Source organism: Hemicordylus capensis, chromosome 2 (assembly GCF_027244095.1).
Source record: "Hemicordylus capensis ecotype Gifberg chromosome 2, rHemCap1.1.pri, whole genome shotgun sequence".
In the NCBI taxonomy this organism is placed as follows: domain Eukaryota; kingdom Metazoa; phylum Chordata; class Lepidosauria; order Squamata; family Cordylidae; genus Hemicordylus; species Hemicordylus capensis.
Genome location: NC_069658.1, coordinates 107,311,197 through 107,337,118, shown reverse-complemented (window position 1 = coordinate 107,337,118; position 25,922 = coordinate 107,311,197). Strand labels below are relative to the sequence as shown.

Sequence of the window (25,922 nt, the reverse complement as noted above, 5' to 3'; positions counted from 1 at the left end):
ATAGAATAAAGGGAGCAAAATTTATTTTCTTCCAGATGTAGAGTTCTATGAAGTGTGCATATTTGCTTGCTAACTTAAGTTGGTCCAATAAATCAGTCACTTTTATCTTGTTGTATTGGCTGTCCACTGGAATCAACACAGGTACTAGTATCTGGTGAACTGCAAAATCAAAGCTGTTCCCACTTGAGCAAAGGGTACAGACACTGACCTGTAAGTAGTGGGAAGAGATGTGTGGCCAGCTGCCACAAGTAGAAGCCCTGCAAAGGCTACCAATAGAAGAGGTTAATAATGTGAGGTTTTTCGCTCACATACTTGTGAGTAAACATTTAGCATACAGTTGTCCCTTGCCAACCGCCAGTTTTCCTAATGTGGATTTGAGTATCCACGACTGGCAAACTCACCCTCTCGCCAACTGCGACTTGAGTATTCACGGTTGGCGCTATTTAAAAAACATTTTGGCCATTTTTCTGCCCATTGGGGTGGTCAGGGCTGATTTGGGGGGGTTGGGGGTCATTTCTGGGGGCCAGGGGACCTTACTGGGGGTCGGGGTATTTTTTAAAGCCTTTTTTGATGGATTTTAGGCATTTCAACACTCGCAGTTCCCCTAACCCACTGTTTATGATGTAATCTTATGCCTCACCAACCATGAATTTGCCAACTGCGAGGGTTTCTAGGAATGGAACCCTTGCGGTTGGCGAGGGACAACTGTACAGGGTAAGATGCAAGCATGCATGCAAACATGTACAAAGGCTTAAAGCCAAAATCTGTGTAGGCAGTTCTTGAAAAATTTCTTAATTAAATAGTAATGTTTGTCTGGAAAATGTACTGTGCATACAAGTTTTCAATGTGTTTAAAAATGTTTCCTTTCTGTCACTAAGGCAATGAAAATTTTAAGTGAAGCTACATTTAGAAACCTTAAGTAGTCTGATAAGTCCAAAGAAATAATCTAGTCATATAAGAACAAATTGGTTCCAAAGCAGACAAACAAATATTTGAAATTGAAAGAGGCAGCAGAATGTGGGTGGGCAGTGGGGAAGGAATTCTCCGGCCTGAGTTAGATGTGTTACGGCCTGTTAAAAAGCATGTACCTGTCTTAACTGATTCCATGCAGCTAGTGCAATGCTTAAAAGGCACTTCCTGGGTATCGAGGCTAATGTATGTGCAGTATTGCTGTGCCAGCAATCTATGGCTGAGATGGACATGCTGCTGGCATCTTTACATTGCATGTGTGTGGGCCAGGTGCATGGAACATCAACTTTAATATGTGCATCTACACATACAGAGTTGCATCTAAATTGAGCTTTGCTAGCATGGTGACTATTATTTAAAGCTGAGTAAGATCTCATGATGATGGGATCTGTGGAGAAATGCACAATTTTCTTCAATTTTGCAAATAGGTAGTGAAACGACCCCATAAAGTGCAGCTGCCAGCTGTTAGAAGAAGCCCCTCTCTTGACTATGACTATCGAACCTTTGATGTAATGGATGACCGTGCAGAATTTGATGGTAGAAGTGCTCGAAGTGGCTACAGTGAAAGAAGTTGGCATAGTGGAAATGGAGGCCGTAGCCAAAGCTGGGGAACCAGCCTTGACAGAGGGTACAGAAACGACCAGGATAGGGGACGTAACCACAGCAGAGATCGCAGTTACAGCCGAGATCGAAGTCGGGGCCGGAGCATGGATAGAGAGAGAAGCTTGGACCGTGAATACCAAAGACCCCGAAGCAGAGGGAGGAGCGTTGACAGAGATGATGTGTACGACCGTAGTTATGGTGGCGATAGGAGTCCACCAAGAGATTATGGTTGGAGATCTCGCCCTGATTCTCAGTACGAGAAGCAAGTGAAGAGTGGTAGCAGAGACAGGCTTAATTCCCGCAGCCCTTCCCTTGAATTGCAACAGCAGTATGACTATGGAGTGCAGCAGGGCCCAAATGGGCCAGTTCATGTTCTCCTCACAAAAGGCAGACCAAATGAAGGTAAGGGTGACACATTGTGACCAGTTCTGGTGTACGGACTGGCAGAAATGCCGCCTCTTTTCTCTCACACATGTTTATTTCCTGTTCTTAATAATATAAAACATTGGCAAACATTCTGTCTAAGGATACTGTGGCACTCCAGGAAGAAGTGCCTGCTGTGGATGGCCTCGCAACTAGTGCAGAGCTCATGTGGGGCCTGGAGTAAATTCTGCCAATCCTTTCTTCTCCTGGAAGTGCCCTGCACCCCCAAAAAATCTGTCCCTGAGGGCTGCACAACCCTCAGGGACATTTTTGTGACACATAGGGTGCTTCTGGGAGGAGGAATAATCAGCAAAATTCACCCCTGGCTCACCCAACAGTGTGCAGCTAAGCAAAGCACTCTTCTGCACAAGCGCATGCTTAGTTAGGATATCAGCCATTGACTGCAAACCTGAATTTGATTGGCACTTTGCATTTTTTTATATATAGAAGGAATATCACTCTTATTGATATGTCATAGGCAACTTGTAAATGCAATATGAGCAAGCTAGACAAGATAAAGTGTGCACTCAACAATGTTAAATCTTTGTGAAACATTCACGCTTGCTTACTTCTAAATTATACCACTGGTTACAAAAGTTTATCAAGGGCATTCAGCTGGACACACAGCTTCTTGCTTGGCACCTTGCAATTTTTCTAGCCATAAAGGAGGCTATGTGATGTTTTGTAAGTCCCTTCCTCAGACCTTTATTCAGGTCCCGCGAGTAAGTATTCCCACGCGTAGCTATTTCTGTGGGCAAGCTAGTTGCAGCAAAACCTACAGCAGCTCTTTACTCTGGTATTGTTGTCAATAGGTTGAGTGTGGTTGTTTTTTCCTGAATCTCTGTTCAAAATAGCATGTTGGATATTTGTAGAGTTGTGTGTACTTATCTTCTGTCAAAGTAGCCTGAATTCTGTATAAAAGTTTGCTAATTATGAAATAATACATAATTGTATTCTGCTACTGTTGGTTATAAAAAAAAAAAACCCTGGCTGACATATTGCACAAGAGAATGTCAGGCTAGAAACATATGTGTGTACTTGTGCAAATTGAATTACACAGGAGTGAGTCTATTGGAAAGAATCGGCTTGCCTGAAGGCACACACCAGACTGAGCCTGCACAGCTTTTGACTCCTCAAGCCAAACACGACCATGTATCTTGTCTGCCATCAGGCATGTCTTGTGACCTGACAGATAACCTGACACCCCCATTGTTTGTAGAGTCCAAATTAGGCAGCCAAACTAGGGGGCTTATTGAGTGGCTGGTGGACTGCATTTTGTTTGGTGGGTCACAAGTTGTTCAGATTTGGGCTGGAGTGTCCCCTCTAACCTACTGACAAAGATGCCTCTAGCCGCCAAGAAAAACATGTCATCGACGGCTCCCTGTAGTAAAATATTTTTGGAAAACACTGGCACCTGTCAAACTACAAACCTGTCTCTGATTGTTCCACTTGCAGAATATGGACTTCGGCTTGGAAGTCAGATTTTCATCAAAGAAATGACCAATACTGGGCTGGCGACAAAAGATGGCAATTTGCATGAAGGGGACATAATTCTAAAAGTACGTTCTTGTATGAAGGGCCCTTAATGTCTTATCGTAGTGGAAAAATATATTCTCCCCTTGCAACTTTCCTATCTGTTTGCAAATACTGAATGGAAACTCAACTTTGAAGTGGCTTATCCATGCCATTAGTGCTCCATGTATTATTTATTTATCTATCTTATCTATTTATCTATTTATTTATTTAACATATTTGTATACTGCCCAAAATGCAAGTAATATGTTTGTCTTAAACATCCAGATCAACGGTACAGTGACGGAGAATATGTCCTTATCTGATGCCAGAAAACTGATAGAGAAATCAAGAGGAAAACTCCAACTGGTTGTCATGAGGGACAAAAAACAAACCTTGATCAACATTCCTTCCATGCATGACAGCGAGTCAGAAATAGAAGGTGTGAGGTTAAAAGCTGTGCTAAAATCTCTTTTCTATTTAAGTTTGTCAAAGAAGTAATGAGTAACGTATGTAACATACTGTGCAAATAAAAGTGTACTCAGATGAAAATGAAATGTTCTAGGTGTAAAATCTGTGTGTAAACGTTTCCAGGCGCTTAATGTTAACTGATCTGAAAGCTAGCCAGATTTCTTGTAGTTAAGGCACGTGGGTGAGTTTCTGTGCTCAGAGCCAAGGCGCAACCACAGAATGGGTTTTTCATATCACGTCTCTCTTCTCTCATGTCTTTCTTCTGTTCAAGACCTTTTCTGCTCTATATCCATAGCTAGCTGAAGAGTACCTCTGGGCATGTGGTAGCAAGAGCTGGTCGTGTGGTAGCAAGCATGACTTGTCCCCATAGCTAAGCAGAGTCTGCCCTGGTTGCATCTGAATGGGAGACTTGATGTGTGAGCACTGTAACATATTCCCCTTTGGGGATGGGGCTGCTCTGGGAAGAGCAGAAGGTTTCAAGTTCCCTCCCTGGCTTCTCCAAGATAGGGCTGAGAGAGATTCCTGCCTGCAACCTTGGAGAAGCTGCTGCCAGTCTGTGAAGACAATACTGAGCTAGATAGACCAATGGTCTGACTCAGTATATGGCAGTTTCCTATGTGCTCTCTAAATGCCACTTCATGTGACAGCTTTCCTGCACAGGAAAGATTATGTATGACACCATGTATGAAGTGAAGGATTGTTTTGTATATGAAAATTGCACCTCAGAGTTGGGGTGGGGAGGCATGCTAGGATGGCAAGTTTAACTTAATAGCTGACTTGTAGCCTGATAAGGTTCCATTGTACAAATTAAAGCACTGTGCAGAGATCCCATGTCCTTTAACCCACATTTTTACCTTAAAGCATGTGAGCATACCTTAAAGCATATGACCTTACCTCCCTCTTCCCCCCCCACCCCACTTTTGATCTTCCTATCCCCTTGTACATGGGCCAGAACTGTTGCAAGAGGCATATTTTACTAGCTGTAGCATTGGGACTGCTGCAATGTATTGGCTCTCATGCAGAGCTAAGCACGTGGCCACTGGTGACAATGCAGTTGTTTCCAATACTAGTGTCCCCCTGCCTTGGGGGCAGCTTCACTATAGTGGCTTCCATGCTACTTCTGGTAATGTATGTGTTGGTGGCCTGAGAGTCACCACTGAAGTCTTTGTTATGTTTGTTTTGTTGGAAAGGCCTGATGTGTGTGCTTGCTGGCTTGTAAAGGTAAAGTGTGCCATTGACTCCTGGCGACTATAGAGCCCCGTCATTGTCTTTGGCAGAATACAGGAAGGGTTTACCATTGCCTCTTCCCATGCAGTATGAGATGATGCCTTTCAGCATCTTCCTATATCACTACTGCCTGTTATAGGTGTTTCCCATAGCCTGGGAAACATATACCAGCAGAGATTCAAACCGGCAACCTCTGGCTTGGTAGTCAAGTCATTTCCCTGCTGCACCATTAAGTTAGGAAATCCCTTCCCTCAAGTATTCTGTTCAGGTATATGAAATGGTTGCATGTGTTCTGGCACATTAAGTCAAAATAGAGGGATGGGGTGTAGATTAATCTCTCAAGAGACAACTTGTGGTTCTTATAGGAATAGGTTCTAGCTTCAGATCTTTCTAAGATGGTATTTCTTCCCCCCCTTATAATTAAAGGGGGTGAATATTTATTGTGAAATTAAACCCATTAAAATCATAGGCAAAATGATTTATCCAGACTTTATGCTGTGCTCTTTCAACAGATATTTCAGAAATTGAATCAAATCGCTCTTGCTCCCCTCAGGATGAGAGAAGACTGCAACATTCTGATTTAGACTCTCATTCTTCTAATGAAAAGCTCAAGGAAAAATCAAGGTAGGATGGGGGATAGGGCCATAGCTCAGTGATGGAGCAGCTGCTTCGTATGCAGAAGGCATCCGGTTCCATCTCTGGCATCTCCCGGTAGGGCTGGGGAGGACTCTTGCCTGGAAACTTGGAGAGCTGCTGTGTAGACTAGGCCTGCTCAGCTTAGCCCAGCTGCTTTTGGACTACAACTCCCACAGTGGCCAGTGGCCAGGGATAATGGGAGTCTTAGGCCAACATCTGCAGGAGGGCTGAAGTTGAGCAGCCCTGGCATAAACAATACTGAGCTAGATGGACTGATGGTATGACTTGTCATAAGGCAGCTTCCTTATGACAAGGTGTGTTTTTTTTAATACCCCTCCCATGGCAGGAGGCCCACATCACACGGATTCATGTCCAAAGGAATGAGCAAGAGTCTTGGATACTTAGTATTAATACTCAGTACGACAGGCTGCCCCTAAAATCACAGCCCAAATGCCACAGGCGTCTGGCCACAAGGCCGAGGCTGTGTCTTCCCTCCCCTCCTAGGCCCACACCCCTCGATTCAGCTATCTCTGAACCCCTTCCTGCCTTTCATTTATCCCCAGCATCCTCTTTCTCCCAGCTGTCGTCCTTCAGCCCTCCTTGCCTGTGTTGATCATGCACAGCTGGATCAGACTACAGAGCTCCCTGGCTGGGTGGGTCGGGTTCCCACACTGTTGACGGCTGTGTAGTTATTTACAGTTATTTTTGTTCCCAAAACTTCTAACTTTTTTTTTTAATGTTGTGGACTTTGTTTAAGTGCAAAAGAAGATCCAGCCAACAGACTGTCCAAAATGGGAGCAATGCCCACTCCGTTTAGATCAACTGGTGACCTCACTGCTGCTTTAAACCCGGAGACAAACATGGAATCAAAGTACAAAGGTGAAGCTCCAGGTCAGTGCTGAGTTTCTTTTTTTGAAATATTTCAAATTCAACAAGAGGAACAGTCCTTCTTGCAGTTTTAAAAATATAAAACCTAATATATGGCTAATGGGGATGAGTTTCAGGAAGTACACTTCATTGTCGCTTTTTCAGGCTCTCCATTTAATTATACACTCAGGACAGGTGTGTGACGTGACATCTCCCTAAACTACTTCCATAGGGCTATGTGTCTGCTATGTCCGTTGCTAATTTAGTCTTCCAATTGTCTCTTTAGTAAAGGATAAAGCTAGGCATCTTCACTTAAAATAGGAAATAAACTCAAAGATGAGAAATTGCCAAAGAAAATAAAGGGTTTTTTTCTCAGAGTTCTTGAACCAGTAAAATTTGTGTGAATATTAAAAAAAAAAAAAAAAAAAAGGAACCACCAGGGTGGGGAGCAAAAAGGTCTTATTTAACAAATGCAAAAGAGTGTGTGGGGGGGGCGGGGGGGGTTCGTTCCTTCATTCGCCCTATCCTCATCCCTTCTTTCTTATGTTAGCATAGGGCAGGAAGTACATGTATAAGAAGTACATTTAAACCAGAGTAGACTGATTGGCTTTTGAGTTCCGATTTGTGGTATTCAGAAACACTATCTGATGACAGAATCAGATCTCGAGGGAGTTATATATGGTAGTTAGAATATGTTGGAAAATGCACTTCTAGCCATACTTTATCTACAAATATCAAGGTAATATTAACTATTTCCCAGTTCTGAATACTTTACTGATGGCTGTGTTTTTTAGGTTGCAGTCCTAAGAATGCTTAGTGGGAAGTAAGTTCTACTGCTTGACAAGATGAGGAAAATAATTCAAAGTAGTCCCATTACAATTAAAAGGACGTTAGGAATTCTCCTTAATTTCAAGGGGACTGAGTAATTTTCTTCATGTCAGACACTGAGATAAATAGGAATTACTTCCAAGTAAGTCATGTTTAGGATTCAGTTGTAATAATGTCAACCAGGATTGTCCTTTGGGCACAGATGGTCTCATCTTAATATCTTTTGTATTACTTAAAGGTACAACTGAAACTGATTCTGTGACTTGTGTTTGTTTTAATACATACAGTTGCCCAACCAAAACCAGCTCCAAGAACATTTCTTCAGCCCAGTCCTGAAGATCTGGCAATATATGGGTATGATTTTTTAAAATTACTTTTTACTTTCATACATTATATATTTTACTGTTCTTAGCAGGTCACATAAGGCTTCATGTTATATGTGACGGGATACATTATTTAGAACCAAATTAATTCTTAAGGTACTTCTCAAAATTCTGTATGGTCTTAGATGTGGTGCATAGTGTAATGGTTAGAGTGTTGGACTAGGACTAGTAAGACTCGAGTTCAAATCCCACTCCAGGCCAGTCATGTATCTGTCAGCCTAACCTACTTCACAGGGTTGTTGTGAGGATAAAAATAAGCATGTACACCGCTCTGAGCTCCTCAAGAGGAAGAGCAGGATATAATTGTAAATAAATAAGCCAATTTCCTAACCATGTTTGGGAGACTGGGAGTGTCCCATAGTCTTCTGTGCCCCTCTTTCCCTCTTGTACAGAAATTCTCCCCTATCTTTCTTTTGGAGTTAGCATGGTTAGCTTTATGTCTGCACCAATGTAAATGCTAAGCACAGTTGGCTCAAATCAGTTTGCAAACCCACTTCTAACCATGGTTGCAAGCTCTAGTTTATTGAAAAGTTTGCCCAGAGATGATGATAACCATTGCTAGTTGTGAAAGGGACAAGAGATTCACACATGAGAGGGGAGAAGAGATGAAGAGAAGTTCATAAGACTGTAGAACATTCCCAACCTCCTAACCATGGTTATAGGAAAGCATTATGCCTGCATTGCACCATAGACTTCTTCAAATGCATGCTCCTGATTAGAATTGATACATGCCATGTACTATTGGTGCATGCCATTGTTTACCTGCATTTATAATTATTTGAAAGCGTTTTTGTATGCATATATAACTTTGGATAATGGAGATTTCTATACTTGTCATAGTCATTTATGCTTTTACTGTTTGGGGATTGTTGGACTGCCTCAAATGTGCAAATCTGAGGTGGTGCTGTTTGTGTATGAGGGCTGTGCCACTACAGTATTGATGTATGGAGTTTTGTCTGAAAGCATTTGTGTGTAAAAATCTCTGCCTTCTCCATGATGAACTTAACATATTGTAGAAATGACATCTTAACTTGAAATGACATTAAAACATCCCTAATCGTTCCTGTTTGTTTCTTTCTAGTCCTGGCACAAAAATGGTAAAGTTCCAGAAAGGAGAAAGTGTGGGTATCCGACTGGCTGGTGGGAATGATGTGGGAATATTTGTTGCTGGAATTCAAGAAGGCACCTCAGCAGAACAGGAAGGTCTACAAGAGGGAGATCAAATTCTTAAGGTATGCCCATGTAGAAGACAAGACTTTCTGTGGTTGCAAAGAACTGTTTTGTTTACACAGCTTGGAAGAAAAAGTACTTTATTTTCTAAGTTATATATTGATGCTAAAGGTAAAGGTTGTGCCATCGAGTTTGTGTCAACTCTTGGTGACCACAGAGCCATGTTGTTTTCTTTGGTAGACTATAGGAGGGGTTTACCATTGCCATCTTCCGCACAGTATGAGAATGATGCCTTTCAGCATCTTCCTATATCGCTGCTGCCTGATAGGTGTTTCCCATAGTCTGGGAAACATACCAGCGGGGATAGTGCTAAGCAAAATTAATCCAAATGAGTTTGCAGTCCTACTTCTAACGATGGTTGCATAAAGCTGATTAAAAAAAAAACTTGTTTTAGAAAATGTCACTTTGCAATGTCTTGGGTGAGGCTTCTCGTATAGAATCAACTGCTGATTTTCAACTGCCAAAGCAACTAGGAACCTTGAACCACTGCTAGCATCCAGCTAAGACTTTTAAAATGATGAAAAGAATGAGTAGTCTAGCCATAGCTTCTAGTTAGGTATAATGTGCCATCGAGTTGGTGTCGACTCTTGGTGACCACAGAGCCATGTGGTTGTCTTTGGTAGAATACAGGAGTTTGCCATTGCCACCTCCTGTGCAGTATGAGATGATGCCTTTCAGCATCTTTATTTCCCACAGTCTTGGAAACATACCAGCAGGGATTCGAACTGGCAACCTCTGGCTTGCTAGTCAAGTCATTTCCCCACTGTCATTAAGTGACTCAGCTTCTAGTTAGCCATCCATTTTATTTGTCACCAGTGTTTTAAAACCTTAAAGTATGGGATAATCCTGTTCCCAAGTTAGGAAATCCTGCCACAGATTTATGAACTGAATTCCATTGAATTCAATGGGATAGAGAACAGCTCAGCACATAAAAAGGAAGCAGGGCAGGAGATCCTAGAGAAATAAATGAGCTCCAGACGAGGAAAGGAAATGGCTCCTGCATCCATGGGGAAAGACAAGCTGCAAATAAAGTAAGTATGTTCTCTTCTTCCTTTGCCTTAATATGCAAAACCGCATCTAAGGTTCCAAACAAATCAGTTACACAATTTTTCTTCCACACATCCTTCCCCGCACCCCACACATTTTAGTGTGTGAAGGGTGGGGGAGTTGGTTACCCTACACAGATTTCCTCATACGATCTACCTAATATTTTCACATCCAGATACCCTCTTTAGATAGTGTGCCCCTTTTTCATTGTTCTTTGTATGTGTCATGTTGGCAAAATGAGTAAGCCCACCCACCCCAGTAAATAGAACTCATCCCTTTCATTAATAATTGCTGCTACATCGCTACTTGCTCTGATTGCAGCTTTTAACATGCTAGCATTGGCTTCAAATAGATTTGGAAGGTTTTTGGAGAACTGACTTCCTTCTAGTCCCATTTTACTCCAGACTTCCTCCTCTTGCTCCTCTTGATTTTGAAGACCTTCCACTAGGAGCTATTTTATTTCTATGCAGTGCTCCCCCGCCCCACCCAATTCCTAAGCATTTGTCATGTCCTCCAGGATGGCTGGTCCCATTCTGAATTGTTCATAGAATCTGATTTTAAACCTGCTGTATTCCTGCTACCCAGACTTCAGGGTTTTAGTCTCACCCCAAACAGCATAGCTTAACAATGAGAAACCATTGTTTGTTCCAAAACAGTTATCTGAACATCACTCAGGCTTATTTTTAGGGAAAGCTTGATGGTTGAAGCTGTATATGTTTGTAGATAGAAAAGTAGCTTGTGCTGAGTCATTTGGGGTACTGGTCCTTTCCAGCTTTCAGTAATATAACATATGGGCATGCATACATAGTTGTAAAGTTATAGCCTAAAGCAATACTCTATATCAGGGATCCTCAACGTTGGGCCCAGTGGCCTTTGGCTGGGGATTATGGGAGTTGAAGTCCAAGAACATCTGGGGGCCCAACGTTGAGGATCCCTGCTCTATATAGAGGCTTTATATAGATGGATTTCCTCTTTGACAGTGAAAGCTGAAGAATTGTTTCTCAAAAGCAACTGGCCCTATCCATCCCCAGCACAGCATGCTTCCTGTGGCTATTGCTGGTGTCTATCTTATGTTTCTTTTTTAGATTTTGAGCCCTTTGGGGACAGGAAGCCATTTTACTTATTTATATCTCTATAAACCGTTTTGGGAACTTTTGTTGAAAAGCTTTATATAAATATTTGTTGTAAAAAAAAACAAAAACCAAACCGTGGTGGTGGTGTTCTGCTTCAGGTAAATAGTCAAGACTTCAGAGGTATCGTTCGAGAAGATGCTGTTCTGTACCTCTTGGAAATTCCCAAAGGCGACGCTGTGACCATTCTGGCACAGAGCAAATATGATGGTAGGTACCTGGATACAACTTGTCAAAAGAGCTATTTTCATGCCCTAGCTTATTGAATTTGCTTCCTGCTTGCCACCAACCAAAGTAGTCGGTGGCAAGCAGATAAAGCAGCTGCAAGTTGTTCTGTTTTGCTCTACAATGCTTGGCATCTCATTCTTGAAAAAGTGCATTCATTATAGTAATTAATACGAGCTGACCTGGCACAGAGCATCTGCGCCCCTAGTTCTCTCTGTCTCTCCCCTCCCCCTCCCCCCCGGATAAGCAACTTATCTGGCTCCCTGTCCTGTCTTCATTTCATGGCCCTATCTACCCCCAGCACAGTACCTCCAGTGACTGTTGCTGGTGTCTACCTTATGTTTCTTTTTAGATTGTGAGCCCTTTGGGGACAGAGATCCATCTTATTTGTTTATTATTTATCTGTGTAAACCGCCCTGAGCCACTTTTGGAAGGGCAGTGTAGAAATATGAATGAATGAATTAAAATTTCATCTCCATCCCTTTGGCCGTTCTCCCCCCACTCTTTTGGCCAGTTAATTCTCGCCCCCGTGCTGCCGCATGCTCGGCTGGCCGTCCTTGCAAGGCGGCGGGCAGTTGGAGCCGACATGTGGTCTCCTGCCAACTTGCAGTGGCGTTGCTGCCTCTTCCTTGACCTCCCTCCCTCCTTGGCAGGCTGGCTCGGAGAGAGGTTCCACCTGCTGTGCTCTGCTCTGCTCTGTTTTGCCCTGTCAGGAAATCTCGCAAGAGCTGCCACACATGGGATTAGTCATGGTTATGCCTTAGAGAATTATATATATAGAGAGAGATTCTGATTCCCACCCAGATGTATAAAGTAACATATAAAGATTGATGCCTCTTCATTCATTTGCATATACGGCCTTTTTAGTGACTTTCCTCCTGCTGATCTTGGCATGCTTTTTCTCAGCAACCATGCTCAGTATTTCTTCTCTGCTAGGAAAGATGAGCAGAGCGGTTCAGTTTTGTATATCATTTATGTAGTTTTCTATAATTGCCCAGTGGCAAAATATTATTAATGTATGTGTTACTTTTTAAGTAGGAAGCATTGGGAGGAGAAGGGCCTATGGCATGTTTTAAATTCAAGGCAATACCTTTGGATATAAAACATTTGGGTGTGTTCTGAATGAAAGTGGTATAACTAAAAATGTGTGGGGAGATGGAGCAAGGAGCAGGCATAGCGAATATATCAAGTCATCTTCCATCTTCTGTCCTGTGTGTTACAAAAACTATTCAGAAATCTACAGCCAGTGGTGGCAGTGAAGGGGAGATTTGTGAGCCCATGGCAAATGCGTTCTGAAGGGATCCAAGAAAACCCCAGTGGCAGACATAGCAACTGATATGTAATCATTAAGCTAGTTGTGATCTCTTTTTCTCTTCCCCTTCTCTCCAGTCTATCGAGACATCATGGCCTGTGGCAGAGGGGATTCGTTCTTTATAAGGACCCATTTTGAGTGTGAGAAGGAAACACCACAGAGCTTAGCAATCACCAGAGGAGAAGTCTTCAGAGTAGTTGATACTCTGTATGATGGAAAAATAGGTCACTGGCTGGCTGTGAGGATTGAGAGTGAATTGGAAAAGGGTCTGATACCAAATAAAAGCAGGTATGTGAATCTCCTGTAAACTTAAATGACACTGGATTATCTATCTCTCCCCCGCCTCTCCAGTTCAATCCATTTTACACTAGTGCAATTCAGATGAGAACCAAAGAGAAATGTGCCGTCTTAATTTTCTCTTGCACTGTACTTCCAGTTACTGTTGCTGGAGTCTGTCTATGTTTCTTTTTAGAATGTGAGCCCTTTGGGGACAGGGAGGCATCTTATTTTTATTTATTTATTATTTCTCTATGTAAACTGCTTTGGAAACTTTTGTTGAAAAGTGGTATATGAATAGTAGTAGTTGTTGTTGTCAACATCTGGGGTGAGCAGGAAGCAGGATTGGCTCCTATCCCAGTGGTCTCCCTGAGTATACCTCTCTTACTTTGTCCCATGGAAATGAGTAGTGTGCTTTTACTCCTGCAGGGGAAAAAATGAAAGCCCTGGACTTGGGACACGCTTGCAGTGATGGCAAAGTCCACTCTGCTAATGGGGGGCCCAACTTCCCATGAGACAGATCATGTGTTTCTTTTCACCCCTTCCTCTAGAATCCTTGCTAGGTGCACAGTTCCCCCACACATACATACCTTGCTCATCTCAATGGCATGCATTTTGCTAGCCACTTAGGATCATGACGAGTATACTTCAGTTTTTAATCTCGTAATCATTCTCAATATTTAACTTATAATAATATAATTTTAGAATTGGAAGGGAGCTTGGAGGACTTCCAGTCCAACCCCTACTCAGAGCAGGAAACTACTACATTCAGCCTCTGGCTGCAAACCTCTGGAGAAAGAGAGCCCACCAGTGTCTGAGGCAGACTGTTCTGCTATTGAACTGCTCTTGCAGCTACGAAATACCTCCCCAGTGCCTAGCCTAGGGAGATTAGAAGTGTGAGCACTGTAAGATATTCTCCTCAGGGAATGGAGCCACTCTGAGAAGAGCAGAAGGTTCCAAGTTCCCTCCCTGGCATCTCCAAGATAGGGCTGAGAGATATTCCTTCCTGCAACCTTGGAGAAGCTGCTGCCAGTCTGTGAAGACAATACTGAGTGAGATGGGCCTATGGTCTGACTCAGTATATGGCAGCTTTCTATGTTCCTATGTCTAGTCTGAATCTGCTTCCTTGTATTTTCAACCCCTTGGTTTCAGCCCTGCCCTTGGGAGCAACAGAGAACAAATTCAGTCCTCTGTGAGAGCCCTTCGGGTATTTGAAGATGGCTCTCCTATCTGTCTAGTCTTCTCTTAGTTGTGCTCTAGTAGTGTATGTATGGGGTTTAGGTTAAGCATGACTACAATTGCAGTCAAATTTAGTATGATGGAACCTAAAAAAGAATGAAAGAGGCTTATGGAGGTATTTTGTCATTAAGTCATTAGTGTTCTAGGTTTGGGAGCCAAAGCGTTAAACCACGGTCCATTCTTGTTCATGCCATTGAACCCAGAAACTACTCTCACCAGGGGATATTAGGGGAAAACAGCAACTGAGGTGGATAGAAACTGGCAAACACCATGTCACAGGTGTGCATATGAAGATGGAGCGGGCGGGGTGTGTGTGTGTGTCAGGTCGACAATCCCATCTGGGATTTTGTAGTGGTTCTTTTCTAGTTGTTCATAGGCTACATTTCCCCCCACCCTGAATGTGCAGCTTATTAGCTTTTATAACTGGACTAAATGCTGTTTCTTTTCAGGGCAGAACAGATGGCCAGTGTTCAAAATGCTCAGAGAGATGGCTCCAGTGATAGGGCAGACTTCTGGCGATTGCGTGGTCAACGGTCTGGAATGAAAAAGAATCTAAAGAAGAGTCGTGAAGATTTGACAGCAATTGCATCTGTTGGCACTAAATTTCCAGCCTATGAGCGCGTTATGCTCCGGGAGGGTGAGTGAGTGACAGCATATAAGAACCGCTAACTGATTTCTTCCTTTGTAAAAGACAGCTACTACTATTTTTCTGGCAACTTAAACAAGTCTAGTCAGTCAGCTTTGGCTCTAGGCTAAAAGCAAGTGGTAAAGTCTGTCTCTGGTCATGACTATAGTTTGGGCTGTCTAAAAACATCTCAGTTGTGTGTTTGAATTGTATTAAATTGGTTCAGAAATGTGAACATTTTTGTATTAACTAGTATCCCTGCAAATGCATATGGTACACACGTGTCCATCCCAGTGAATATCATGGACATGTGGGATACTAAATGGTGTTACATTGGTTCGTATGCAACTGTATACTGAAACCTGTGTGCATTTCAGACATGATTGTTCTAACAGGAACACACTATAGACCTGTATTGTGCACTTACTGCATCTGTAGTGTGTGAAGCAGTCCTAAAAGCCAGCCTAACTTATTTTTTTGACACACCTAATATATTTCAGAACAGGGATTCCGTGAGACAGATATCTGTTCACTCCTTTCTGTCTATATTCTCCTCCACATACGTACTCCACCCATCATGACCAGCATATTGCTATTTACTTATAATGTGTAAAGTATGTTTCAGTCTTTTAGTCATCTGTAGTCCCATGTTCTCAATTTCCTTGGATTATGTTGTGTAAATATAACTTGAATATAGGTTCTACTGATGTTATGTGTGCTGGAATACAATTTACTCTCAAAAATTATTGGTAACTATAATATGTTCATGGTGTTTGAATACAACAGAGATACTTCCAAGAAAACAATCCTGAACATAATTGTCAGAACTAAATAGTGGCGATGTTCTTCATACTTGATTTGCAAGAAATATGAATCTCTGCAACATAAATTGACAGTGTTTTTAAAAACAAACATTAAACTCACTTATATAGACAAGTGTTAGCCAGCTTATGTTTTAACAAACATTACGTTGATTAGCAATGTTTAAGCTAGCCTTTTCTTTAAGCATAACACTTTCTTCATCTTCAGTTTTTTCCTTGAGGAACCTGATTAGGGTCCCTTTGGAAAGCTTAGTGTGACAATCTTCCTCAGGTTAAAAGCCAAGTAACTGAATAGGCTTCTCTGACACATCTTTGAACTGTTAACAGTGACACTGACATATTTTAAGAAACGCTCCATTATTATATAAACAAAACAAACAATCTGAAGCAGCAGTTGCAGTGAGATGTAGATTTAATATTGTAGTGCATTACAACAGAACAGGGATGTTTTTTTCTGTAATGGCTGAACTGTAGGTGTTTTGTGGAGTCAAACTGTGAAGAATTATCCATCGCTCTTGTTTTCCATTTGTATCACTTGCTATTGGCTCCTAACAAGTTCTGTTGTTGGAAGCTGTGAAGAACTTTCCCTTTATAACAAAAAAAAGTATACCTATAGTTTACAGATGCTTTAGGAATATTCACTTTTAAACATAAACTAATGCACTTTTTAATCATTGTAACCTTGGTACCTTGTTATGTGTAATTTTCTACTTGCAGCTGGTTTTAGGAGGCCTGTGGTGATATTTGGTCCCATTGCAGACATAGCAATGGAGAAGTTGTGCAATGACTTGCCTGAGCTATATCAAGCTGCCAGTAAGTCATTCATTGCTCTTTTCTTAACAGAATTCCTCAGCATTTGATGATCCTCTGAAAAAGCCATTCATCAAATGACAAAAATGTATTACTCTTGCAGAAACAGAACCTAAAGATGCAGGTTCAGAGAGGCCCACTGGTGTAGTGCGTTTGAATACTGTGAGGCAAATAATTGAGCAGGTAATATTTGTCTTTCCCTTTCTGTTTGCTTTCCATAAAAATCAAAGCCATGTATGAGAATACAGATGAGTCTGGTGACATTTTCTCCTACATAACCTTCATGTTTCTTTGTTTTTTAACAGGATAAACACGCTTTGTTAGATGTGACTCCTAAAGCTGTGGATCTGCTAAACTACACTCAGTGGTTCCCAATTGTAATTTTCTTCAACCCAGACAGTAGACAGGGTGTGAAAATCATGAGGCAACGGTTAATTCCCACATCCAACAAGAGCTCACGCAAGCTTTATGATCAAGCAAATAAGCTGAAGAAGACTTGTTTCCATCTTTTTACGGGTAGGTGAGAATCATTGCTTGTTCTCTGAAAGAATATTTATACTGTAGAATGAATTGTACATGAGAGCCCTTGAGGAAATTGAATCATCAATGACCTGAACAATATCTGTATAATCTGTCATGTGTTTCTGCCCTACGAAACCTATTGAAGTACATAAGAGTTGAATAGGGATTATTGATTGATTGATTGATTGATTGTTACGTTTATATACCGCCCTTCATTAAAACAATCCTCAAGATTTCCTGAATCTGGTGTATTTGGGGCAGTATAGAAATATGTTAGATAAATAAATAATAACCCTGCACTTGAAAAGTGCTGGGTGCCTGGTTCCATGTGAAACCTTTTTTGTTCCTCCTACCATAAACTGTCGATAGCTGTAACTATCCATGCCTACTGAAAGCAAGGCAAGAAACAGTGGTTTGAAACTATAGGAGGTAATTAAATGAATGGTTGGGAGGGTGGGATCCTAAATGAGATAGCATTTTAGCAACGGAATAAGCTTCCTTGGGAAGATGCCAGGCTTTCCTTGAAAAGCTGGTTCCAAGCATTCTGAATGTGTGGCTATCAGATGTTTGACAGTATCAGACTATCAGATGCATCACACCCCTGTAAACTCTGTTGAAGTGGGAGCTGAGCAAGGAGCTGGTCTTGTGGTAGCAAGCATGAATTTTGTCCCCTTTGCTAAGCGGGGTCTGCACTGGTTTGCACTTGAGTGGGAGACTACATGTATGAGCACTGTACGATATTTCCCTTAGGGGATGGGGCTGCTTTTGGAAGAGCATCTGCATGCTCGCATGCAGAAGGTTTCAAGTTCCTTCCCTGGCATCTCCAAGATAGGGCTGAGAGAGACTGCTGCCTAAAACCTTGGAGAAGCTGCTGCCAGTCTGTGTAGACAATACTGAGTGAGATGGACCTATGGTCTGATTTGGGATAAGGCAGTTTCCTATGTTCCTAGGTTTCTAAGGAAAGATTGGACAGACACCTATTCAGTTTGGTAGGGGTGGGAGTCAAAGAAAATGAAATCATTAATAAGGGAGAGAAGTAGATTTTCTGCAAAAACACCCCTGATGTTTTTGAATGAATAGCTCTGCATCTGGGGGACTTTAAGGCCAAACGCACACATGAAGAATGTTATGATGATTTATCATTAAAACTGACAGCTTATTATTGATTTCATCCTTTTTCATTTCTGCTTTGTGGGTGCTACTCTGTTGTGCTATGCTTTTAAATATTGGGTATCCTATCCTAACCTATCCTAGGGCGGCTGGGACAACTAGATGGCCTGTAGCAGCGAGACCCCTAACAGTGTGCAAAAAAAGAGAAAGAGATGTCCTTATTTATTTGAAAATGACTTAGAGCCATACCTGTTACTGCATAGGATGATTATTTTGCAAACAGCCATTCACATTTGTTTGGTTTTTTTAACCTTTCTGCAGCTACCATCAATCTAAATTCAGCCAATGACGGCTGGTATGGCAGTCTCAAAGACACTATTGAGCAGCAGCAAGGTGAAGCAGTGTGGGTGTCAGAAGGAAAGGTATGTGGTCAAACAGTGTTTGTGTTTTGCCATGATGTACTATCATAGGAGCATAGGAAGCTGTGTTATACCGAGTCAGACCATTGGTCCATCTAGCTCAGTATTGTCCACACAGACTGGCAGCAGTTCTCCAGGTTTCAGGCAGGAATCTTTCCCAGCCCTGCCTGAAGAAGCCTGGGATTGGCCTGGGGGCCTTCTTCATGCAAAGCAGACACTCTACCTCTATGATCCTATCCCCATATCCAAGCGCAGAATGCGCAGAGGCTTCTTGTGAGATGAGATGTTCCATGTGAACAAGTGGATTTCCCAATATATGTATGGAGAACCCCTCCACTTGAGGGTAGAAGCCTGCAAGTTTTATTTAACCTAGATAATTGTCCTAGATAATTGGCTAGATATTGCAAAAAAAAAAAAAAAAAAGACTGAAATATTTGCAATGGGAATCGAATGATGCAAATGTCTTCCATGATACCATCTGGCTACTACCAGTGAAAATTAAGTCTTCACAGTCCATGTACTTATATTGAGCCTGTTTTCACAAAAGTTGCTTTGTGGAACAGTATCTCAGGCTTCTGTTTTTCTTATTGTGTTACATAATATGAGCATAACCTCTCCACGAAATCCTTTTGTAGCTGGAAGGAATGGACGATGATATTGAAGATCGTATGTCATACTTAACAGCTATGGGTGCTGATTATCTGAGCTGTGACAGCCGCCTGATCAGTGACATGGAAGATACAGATGGGGAAGGTGGGGCATATACAGACAATGAGCTTGATGAACCATCCACTGAGCCAAGGATCTCTTCCATTAGTCGGTCCTCTGAACCTGTACAGCATGAGGAGGTGAGAGGTCCAGAATAAGAATGTTCTTCTTCCCTCAGACTATTCCCATGAAAGCCAGTATAGAGTGCTGGCCTAGGACTCTGGAGACCTGGGTTCAGATTGCCACTCATCCATGTTTGATCTTGGGCCAGTTGCTGTGAGGATGAAATGAGAGGGTGGGGGGAGCCATGTATACCACCGTGAACTCCTTTGAGGAAGGACAGGATAAAAATGTTATAAATAAGGAGGAGCAGGTGACCAAAATGAATATACTGAAAGCCAGGTGGTTCAACACAACCAAACAGATACATGAGTTTGCAGAGAAGTATAATTGAGTGGCTCTGGAGTAAGATTCCGTATCCCACAGTAAAAGAAACTGTGGATGCCACCTATCATGCCTACTTTGTGTAAAAAAAAAAAAACACCCCACAAACCAAAACCAAGAAAAAAAACAAGCTGTAAGTTTGCCTCAAACAAGTTGAGGCTTGCATGAATGTGTGTGTAATGGGCTACTATTACTTGTCATAGAGTTTAAGGAAGCTCAGTCCTGAACCGAAAATTCAGATGAGAAGAGCTGGTAGTAGAGAAGTTCTGAGAGACCCCAGTCCACCTCCAGCATTCAAGCCTGAGCCACCTAAGGTAATTTGAGAGGAAAAGAAGAGCTACATGTGGAAGAAGTGGTGTTCCATCAGAAATGTTAGTGGCATATTTCTTGCCCACTGTCCTCATCTGATAGCTTTCAGCATTCCCTGCTTTGTTTCTGGTTTCACACTTTCATTCTAGGAGATTCAGCTATATCTTAACCACCTCTTTTTCCTTATCTCAGAGGGAAAAGCCCTTGGCTTAGGTTTTACAAGCTATGTAACCACTTTCTGATGATGGATTGTTTCTAAATTGAAATGACTTACCTGTCTTGGCTTGATATTCACAGGGTAAAATGCAAAATAAAGAAGATTCATATGATGTCCCTAAGAATTACGAACCCAGAAGCAACAGTCCCAATGCTGCTAGCAGTGACACAGCTGGAGCACTTGCTAAAGTAGCTCCTCCCCCTATAGCCATCAAACCAACTTTTGGGCGCCCTATATTGAAATCCTCTCAGCCAGCTGTTCCACCAACTGAAGTGGAGGAGAAAACTGAGGAAGCTGCAGATCAACAAGAGAACACGCCGAAATCTGTGTTGGGGAAAGTTAAAATATTTGAGAAAATGGACCACAAGGCAAAGCTTCAAAGGATGCAAGAGCTGCAAGAAGCACAAAACGCCAGGGTATGAAGAGAACTACTATTAGACATTATTATGTGCATTTGATTTGGTATAATAAGAAATTTAAGTTAGCATGGAGTTAAATAAAACTTGTAAAACTGAATAAAAGTACAGAATGTCAGACGCACACAATGAAAATGACCCATAATGTACATATTTTTTAAAAAAAGTTGTTTTAAAGAGCTCCACTACTAGCAGCAGTTCTTGCATACTTTATATGCTTCTGATTCTTCTTTCGTAGTCTGTAATGTACAGAATTGGAACATGCAAGCAAAGGTGCATTGCACAAAATAGCTTTGGATCAGTCATCCATTAATAGACTGAGAACAATGTAAACGTTCTGATGTTTGTGTTTCTGATAATTTGTTCTAATATATTTGTGTTTATAGGTGGAAATAGCTCAAAGACACCCAGACATTTATGCTGTCCCAATCAAAAATCAAAAGCCCGAGCAGAACTGGGCCCAAACTGCAAGGTAAAATGAACGTGTCTTTTTGTGCTCTTGTGTGTTTAAATGTTGTCTCACCCTGTCAACAAGGGAGTTGGTAAAATGTACCTGTAATCAAAAACCATAAATGTGCAACCAGATAGCATAGATATCAACTATCTTGCTTTTGTAGTATTATGCTAGAGTGATTCACATCTTTCCTCAGATCTTTTCACTTTCCCATCCACCCTCTTTAAACTCATCACAGATGTCATGTCTTTACTTTTTGGAACATCTATGATCTTGTTCTCCCTTATCATTCAGGCTTTGTTTCTCATCCTATCCCTCTCCCAGTAACCTCCATGCCTCGAATTCTACCACTCCCAACTGACAAGCTGGTTCCTCCTTCCTTTAACACCACCAATCATTCTCTCTTGCTGCCCCCTACACATGGAACTGTCTTCCTGAACATGGTGCCATCTTTTCTTTAATCCCCTCCTTAAAACCCACTTTTTACTTGTGGCCTTTGGTATATCCTCTTAATCTTCATTCACAACCATTGCCAAGGTTTAAGTATGTGTAACAGCATCTGCCCATGTTAATCGATCCCCTCCTCTGTTGTTCCCCACTATCTGTTTTAGACTGTCGACTCCTTGGGAGCTGAGAACTATCTGTGTTGCCTATGTAACTCTGTAAGGCACCAGATACCCTTATTATTATTTATCAGATCTGGCTTTTTGTATCTACTGCGGATATATACAAAACACCAGATCATCATTGTTGTTGTCATAATACTGTAACAAATCTTACAAGCACTTTCTAGAGGAAAGGGCCAGTGGCCAGTTAACTACAGCATTTGGAATCCAGTGAAACCCCATTTGTTTTCTTGTTTGTTTGTTTTTAAACTTGCAAAACTGTATGCTATCCTAATTTTAATAAACATCTGGCAGCCCCACCAGGGAAATTCTGACAGTACAAAAAGGGAAGAATAGATTGAATAAACTGCATGAAGCTAAAGGAGAAGCTTGCATGTTGTGCACATGTGCTCTCTCACACCAGTTTAGAGAACATTTGGAGAGGCTTAGAATGGTGGAGAATGTATGGAATGCTGAAGAATGGTTAGTTCTAAGTGGGAACTGATTGAAACATAGCTGCTAACACCACCTGCGAGCACCACAAAAAGGCTTTCCCCCCTCAAGCAGTTCTCCACATAATAGCACTAATGACCTAAAGCTTCTTGCTATGTGTGCCTGCTCAAATTGCAGTCTCAAGATTAGGACTGGCCCTGCCATTAGGCAGGATGAAGCAGCTCACCTCAGGCAGCAGGAAACAGCAGGAAATTAGTTACTTAGTTTCATGGTTAATGTAGTAGTTATTATTTACAACAGGTTTGTAACTGAGGCTTTAACATGCTTGGATAAGTTCGATTGTATAGAAGTGCTTTTCTACCTTTATCCTGTACTAATGGGAAACAGCCCCTGATGAAGCTTTTGGTGAAACAGCTCCTTATCCCGGGGTGGCTGTCGTGTGGTGTTTCCCTGGTGTGATTTGTCTTCCATCATCAGTGATTATCAGTCATCACAGAGTATGTTGTTTGCTTTTCTTGAATGAAGGATTCATGACTTGAACTATATGCATTTACATCATCTCACTGAGTACATCGTTTCCTCCCTTTGGATTTGAGGACTCATCACCTGTACTGCATGTAACCCCTGCTAACTTGGCAAAGAGGCACCTTTTAATGTGGTGATTCTCTTTATTTAGCAGGGGGAGAGTAACTGGCCCTATCCACCACCAGCACAGTACTTCCAGTGACTGTTGCTGGTGTCTATTTTATGTTTCTTTTTAGATTGTGAGCCCTCCGGGGACAGGGTTCCATCTTATTTGTTTGTTATTTCTCTGTGTAAACCGCCCTGAGCCATTTTTGGAAGGGCGGTATAGAAATCGAATGAATGAATGAATGTACTCATAATTTCTTCATTCTGAAGACATCTCAGACTCTGTCTGGATACCTGGATACACTGTTTTCTTATTTTTCCATTGTATGTTGTATTTTCATTTGCTATTATGTCATTGTATTTTCACATGTGTTATACAGATGCATTTGATTATTCTCATGTGTGCTGAGAGCTGGTTATTCATCATTTCATTCATCATTCATTATTTATTATTTTTTGTCCACGGGTTTTGCACTTTCCCCCCCGACTAGGTATATGGCAACTTCCTATGTACTGCTTCCAGCATCTCCAGTCACAATTGCCAATTGTTAGGGATGATGGGAGTTGTATTATATGGATAACCACCTTGGGGAAGATCTTCTTGGCAGTGTTTTACAGAGATGCTAGAATTGGAGCCAGTCTTGAAAGTCACCAATGCCTTTAGCCTGACAACAGACCTGTTGGGCTCCTCTCTTTCTGAGCACCAGCTGTGACAAAGTTTACTTTTGTTGTCTTTTGATGTGTTAGTTCCAGACCTCCAGAGCCTCAGAAACCACCTGCTAGACCTTACCTACTAGAGAAACAAGGAAGTTACGGCAGTGATGCAGAGGAGGAAGAATATCGGCGGCAGTTAGCTGACCATTCTAAACGTGGATATTATGGACAACCATCTAGATACAGGGATACAGAATTATAGATTTACTGGCAGTCAGAGCCATTGTTCTGAAACACATTTGTTCAGCCAAACTGAAACCCTGGTTAGTTTCAAATGGCATGTGCATCTTTGGGGTTACTGATGAACTTAAGATGTATCAACACACTGGAATGGCAGGACATAACTTGATGTATGTATTGGAGAGAAGGAATCACTGTTGCCTATTTCATAAAAGGACCAAAAATCTATTTTAAGAATTTATATTAATTTCTGGCGCATCTGATTTTTTTTTAACACTTTCTCTTCTTCATTAAAATTGCCTTTTTAACTTGTGTGACACAATGGAAGCTTGATGAAAAACACAGCCCTCTAATGCAAGGAAAACAAAACAAGTGCCTTTCTAATGAAAAGTGTCTTCAGTTGTTCTCCAACATCTGATGCTTGTGCAAAGCCATAATGTTTCTGTTGCCTAACTTTTGTATGTTTCATGACTACCTGTTTCCCTTGGATGTTATTTTTCTATATTAAATAGTTCTGTATACTTTTTTCATAAATAATTATTGTACACATGAAAAGGTTACTTTATAAGCGGCAAGACTGGGGAGCATCAAGACTGAGAAAATTATGTAGAAATAAGATTTGTCTTAAACCTTTACATGAGTCATGAAACAATAAAGAGCTATATTCTACCAAAAATTGACATCCTACTTTGTTTAAAAACATACCTTGAATATTATTTTGGTTTTTTGAGAGATTTAAATGATTTTTTTAAAAAAAATTGAATTGCTGCTTTTGATCTACAATACACAAAGCTTATTTTTTTCATTATGCAAATCGTGATCTCTGCAATCGAGTCTATTTGCTTGGTTCTGCAGAAGAATTTTAGGAAACTAAAAACTGGTCCATTTGAGTGCCATAGTCTACATGTACTAGAAAAACAGGAGAGGTCAGGTGGTGAAATTCACATGGCTGTGGTGTATCAACCCATGCTCTTACTAGCAATTTGTCCTTTGCTGGACTTGGGTTTGAACTTGACAAGTATGAAGCATTTTTCAGGCACACAGCCAGTTTTGCCTTCTAAAGATCTTCTACTGCAAATGTGTGTTTGTATGTCTCCTGTCATTTCTTAACTTTTAGAACATTGGAAATTGCCTTATACCAGATCAGACCATTGGTCCTACACTGACTGTCAGAAGCACTCCATGATTTCAGGCAGCAATTTCTCCCAGCCTTATCCTGAATGCAAATCTCATTGATAAAATGTTGTTGTTTTGCATTTCTGTACTGCCCCATCCAAAGGCTCTGGATAGTGCACAACAAGTAAAATAGTACTACAAATAGGTTAAAGCAATATAAAGACAAATCTAAAACAACTCAATTCATTTAAAACCAATTAAAAATACTTAAAAGCAATTTAAAAACCTTGGAAGGCAAGGTCAAACAAGTAAGTCTTTTAGGGCTCTCTTGAAGGCCAACAATGAGCCCAAACTACAGATATCTGCCAGGAGTGCATTCTATTAGCCAGGATAAGGCCGGGTTCCGAGTTGCCACTAAACGTGCCAGTGGTAACTGGAGATAGGGATGTGCACAGAACCGGTTCGGCAGCTGGTTCTGCCAGAGGTGCTGCTTGAAGAGCAGGGGAGGGTGCACTTACTCCCTCCGCTCTTCCCCTGCCAGCATGCCTTTATTCCGAAGTTAATTGGGGCAGCAGAGTACCTCCCTGCCGCCCTGTTGTCTGAATACAACCGGAAGTATCCACTACTCCTGTGTGTGCCTGTGCCAGCAGGTGCAGCAATACTTTTGGTTGTATCCAGGCAATGGGGCAGCAGGGAGGTACTCTGCCGCCCCAGCGGGGGGAGAGCGGGTGGAGGGGTAAGTGCACCCTCCCCTGCTTTTAAAGCAGCACCCTCGGTGCCATTGAACTGCCCCCGCCTGGTTCTATGCACATCCCTAACTGGAGATGGACCTCTCTCCTAATGCAAAGTATTGATGATATGAGCAATAATTTTGTCATTGGCTACAATACTATGCCTGCCTACTTTGGGAGTAAGTCCCATTGAACTCTGTGGGACTTAATTCTGAATAAATATGTATGTAGGCAAGAAGCTTGCTATCTGAACGTTCCAA

The 25,922-nt window shown here is 41.7% G+C and overlaps 1 protein-coding gene across 7 annotated transcripts in view; it reads left to right on the top strand.

The window, feature by feature from the left end:
• Positions 1-24,491, top strand: part of TJP2 (tight junction protein 2) — a 99,527-nt gene extending 75,036 nt beyond the window's left edge. For 5 of the 7 annotated variants that reach the window (XM_053296787.1, XM_053296788.1, XM_053296785.1 and 2 more), the window contains 19 exons: positions 1,398-1,974; positions 3,451-3,554; positions 3,796-3,949; positions 5,718-5,829; positions 6,599-6,732; positions 7,824-7,890; positions 9,001-9,151; positions 11,428-11,536; positions 12,941-13,151; positions 14,828-15,015; positions 16,542-16,637; positions 16,738-16,817; positions 16,940-17,150; positions 18,588-18,688; positions 19,321-19,533; positions 20,041-20,151; positions 20,444-20,779; positions 21,166-21,251; positions 23,669-24,491. In XM_053296787.1, coding sequence (XP_053152762.1) covers positions 1,398-1,974; positions 3,451-3,554; positions 3,796-3,949; positions 5,718-5,829; positions 6,599-6,732; positions 7,824-7,890; positions 9,001-9,151; positions 11,428-11,536; positions 12,941-13,151; positions 14,828-15,015; positions 16,542-16,637; positions 16,738-16,817; positions 16,940-17,150; positions 18,588-18,688; positions 19,321-19,533; positions 20,041-20,151; positions 20,444-20,779; positions 21,166-21,251; positions 23,669-23,837 — 3,210 coding nt within the window. In that variant the 3' untranslated portion in view covers positions 23,838-24,491. The remainder of the gene's footprint in view (positions 1-1,397; positions 1,975-3,450; positions 3,555-3,795; positions 3,950-5,717; positions 5,830-6,598; positions 6,733-7,823; positions 7,891-9,000; positions 9,152-11,427; positions 11,537-12,940; positions 13,152-14,827; positions 15,016-16,541; positions 16,638-16,737; positions 16,818-16,939; positions 17,151-18,587; positions 18,689-19,320; positions 19,534-20,040; positions 20,152-20,443; positions 20,780-21,165; positions 21,252-23,668) is intronic. The other 2 variants (XM_053296783.1, XM_053296789.1) reach the window with 1 other exon arrangement.
• Positions 24,492-25,922: the final 1,431 nt, after the last annotated feature.